The following is a 2,937-nucleotide window of genomic DNA, read 5'->3' as shown; positions in this document are numbered from 1 at the left end:
TCGGGGTTATCATTTTGATTTTGATTGATAGTGGTCATGTGCAGTCTGTGGTTGTGGTTTCATTTTGGGGTTATGGTTTTGATTTTGATTAATAGTCGTCATGTGTAGTTGTGGCTTGTTCATTTTGGGGTTATGGTTTTAATTTTCAGCTTGAGATTCTATGTTCGATCGCGTTTTTTGCATGCATGTTTCCTGGCATCGTTATCGGCTGTGATGATTGAATACCATTCCTGCTTAAAAACTGAGAAAATGCAACAAGAATCTCTCCAAACACACTCACATCCCCCACCCATGTCAGCAAGCAAGCATAAAAACTGAAATAAATCTACCAAGCAGTGTGTGAAAGTAAGTCGGCTTGACAAAGTGAGCAAAACATATATCATCCCACAGCAGGGTAAATAGCAAGAAATACATACTCAATAAAACATACAGCAGAGGTTCCTGCACCGAGACTCCCATTTTAAAGATGTTTTGTATTTGACATCCGATAACACAGATACAACTCATTTATGTTTTATTTCCAACAAAGTTTTGGAGAAAATCAATTACTTCTCATCCCTCCATTGGCTCCATTAGCAATTCTCAATGATGGCCACCATCTCCACCTCCGCCTCCTCCCTTGGCCTTATCTGCAGCTGCTCTCAGCTGACGCTGCTCCTCCTTGTAAACTCGGTTCCTCCGTTGGAACTGCAATAAATGTAATACTATCAAACCAGGAGTTATGTTGCACACAGTTTAAAAGGGACTGAGTTCAGAATTTGGAATCACAAACATCACCAGATAAAGAAATATTCCAATCTTATAGTCATTGTCTTAGAATAGGCCACAATTCGTATAGAATTATCTGTGTTCAATACAAATTCGGTTTATCTTTATATCTAAACCTTTCCTTGAAATACAAAACAAACCCACCATAAGAGAACAAAGGGAGAAGTTAGGGAAAAGAAGCAAGTAGACTGTCCAACTGCAGGCAGCAGCAGCACAAGTTTCAAATATTGATCACTCAGGGAACTTAGGTCATTTAGAATTTTATGATGATCAGTATATTAATCAAAACATCGAGATATATGAGCTAGATACTGCAACCTAAAATTTCATACCTAGAAGGCTTCATTAGGTCCTACTTTTTTGGAAGCTCCCATTCTACGATGTTAAATAAGCACACATGGATCTATCTTAAGTATCAGTAAGGTCTTTCATTACATACTATTCTCAAATTACTAGGAAGCTTCATTTGAAAATGGTGAATGATGGATGAATTCAAAAGGAAAGAAGCAACAATCTCAAACATTGGACTTGTTTTGTTAACTGAAACTTAAAGAAGATTGAGTGTTTGATGCGTATAAAACTTATTGTGAGATGAAGATTGCAACTTGTTTTGGCAAAAATATTATCAAGATAGCGAATGCATACAACAAAACAATAAAGATCATAGTTGAATCTTGCAGAACAAACAGAAACTACAAATGATTGTGTATCCCTGAAAATATTCATAAGCTATCACTCAAACAACATTTATATCAAACCATAAGTAACACTCCTTTCAGTCAAAGTGATCGAATCACAGTCCTTTCGTTTGCAAAATATGCAATTCATATAACATACTCGTGTAAATTTGCCACATCCTCTCGTTTTGTTTTGGATCAAATTCAAATCCACATTATTTCAAAATATAAACTCAGTACTCAAAGAGACAATAGATTATAAGAACCCTGTCGATCACTGCAAATTAGATTTAGCAGCTCAAATCCAATAAACAATCTGAAAACTTGAAATCCTTGATACCGATATTCAATTTCAACCCCCCAGCACATAAACAAGATGACCCACATTAAGAGTAAGTAAGATTTACAGCCGAATACATAAATTGCCCCAAAATTGAACTGTAAAACACATCAAATCGAGTAACATACTAAAAGAAAAGAGTAAAAAAGAGAAATGAGCAGAGACCTCTTTAGAGTGGTGGAGACACTCGAAATAATCTTCGCGGAGGAGGCCGCAGTCCTTAGGCTCGCGGCAAGTTGACATACATTCGCTGAAATCGACCCAGAAATCGTAGCATCGGCCCTTGTTGCCGGTGATTCCCCATCCAGATGCCATTTTCACCTTTTCCTCGAGCTTTCTCTTTCTAGGGTTGTAAAATTGGGCTTCGTCGTCGGGGGTATTTTAGGTAGGAGAACCAGGTTTATCGATATGAACCCAAACTACAAATTTACAAGTACGGATTTATGGCTACGAAATTGCCATTAAATCTCTCATGTATTTTAGTCCTAAATATTTTTTCTTATTTTATAATATATGTATATAGATAATTAAAGAATTTATTAAATTTAAAATTTGCATAATTAAAATAAAAGAATAACATGATTAAGATAAAAATTATACTATAAATTAACGGCATATTTCCGTCGTCCCACCGCTTGTGGAATATTGGTAGTTAGTGGCGTGGTAGGCTTGTAGGATGTGAATATAGAGTTGTTGGCCAAATGGCTACATTTACATTTTCGATCATTTGATCGAGTTGATGATTTTGTTTAATAATTTTATCTTCACATTCGTCTGTCTTCAAGAAGATTGAAACCATTAAAATTAGAACTTGCTGACATTTTTTGAGGAGAGCTGGCTCAACAATTGTGAGATGATTTGTGTGTACTTTTGATCAAGTGTATATGTAAATATAAAAAGTTGTTTGTTGAGCATAGAATGATTTGTCATCTACTCATATTTTGATTTTCGTGAATACGTGTGATGTCATAGGATTCCACCATCACTTGTAGTTAAGAATTAATTGACATCTAGTCATTCTTTAACTTTCATGACCTAAGTGAGATATTAGAGTATTCCACTACCACTTGTGATAAATAATGACTTGTTATCCACCAGTTGTGAGATCATGAGATGTCATCCACCATCACTTGTGATAAAAGACGACTTGTC

The 2,937-nt window shown here is 35.6% G+C and overlaps 1 protein-coding gene across 1 annotated transcript; it reads right to left on the bottom strand.

Moving 5' to 3' along the window:
* Positions 1 to 338: 338 nt before the first annotated feature.
* Positions 339 to 2,199, bottom strand: LOC121741863 (NADH dehydrogenase [ubiquinone] iron-sulfur protein 5-B-like). Its single transcript, XM_042134790.1, has 2 exons — positions 1,951 to 2,199; positions 339 to 687 (listed from the first exon to the last, which is right to left on the bottom strand). The coding sequence occupies exons 1-2, from the start codon at positions 2,098 to 2,100 to the stop codon at positions 583 to 585; spliced, it is 255 nt and encodes an 84-aa protein (XP_041990724.1). The 5' UTR covers positions 2,101 to 2,199; the 3' UTR covers positions 339 to 582.
* Positions 2,200 to 2,937: the final 738 nt, after the last annotated feature.

The sequence above is a fragment of the Salvia splendens genome, chromosome 7 (assembly GCF_004379255.2).
Source record: "Salvia splendens isolate huo1 chromosome 7, SspV2, whole genome shotgun sequence".
Lineage (NCBI taxonomy): Eukaryota > Viridiplantae > Streptophyta > Magnoliopsida > Lamiales > Lamiaceae > Salvia > Salvia splendens.
This window is presented reverse-complemented; position numbering and strand designations above follow the sequence as displayed.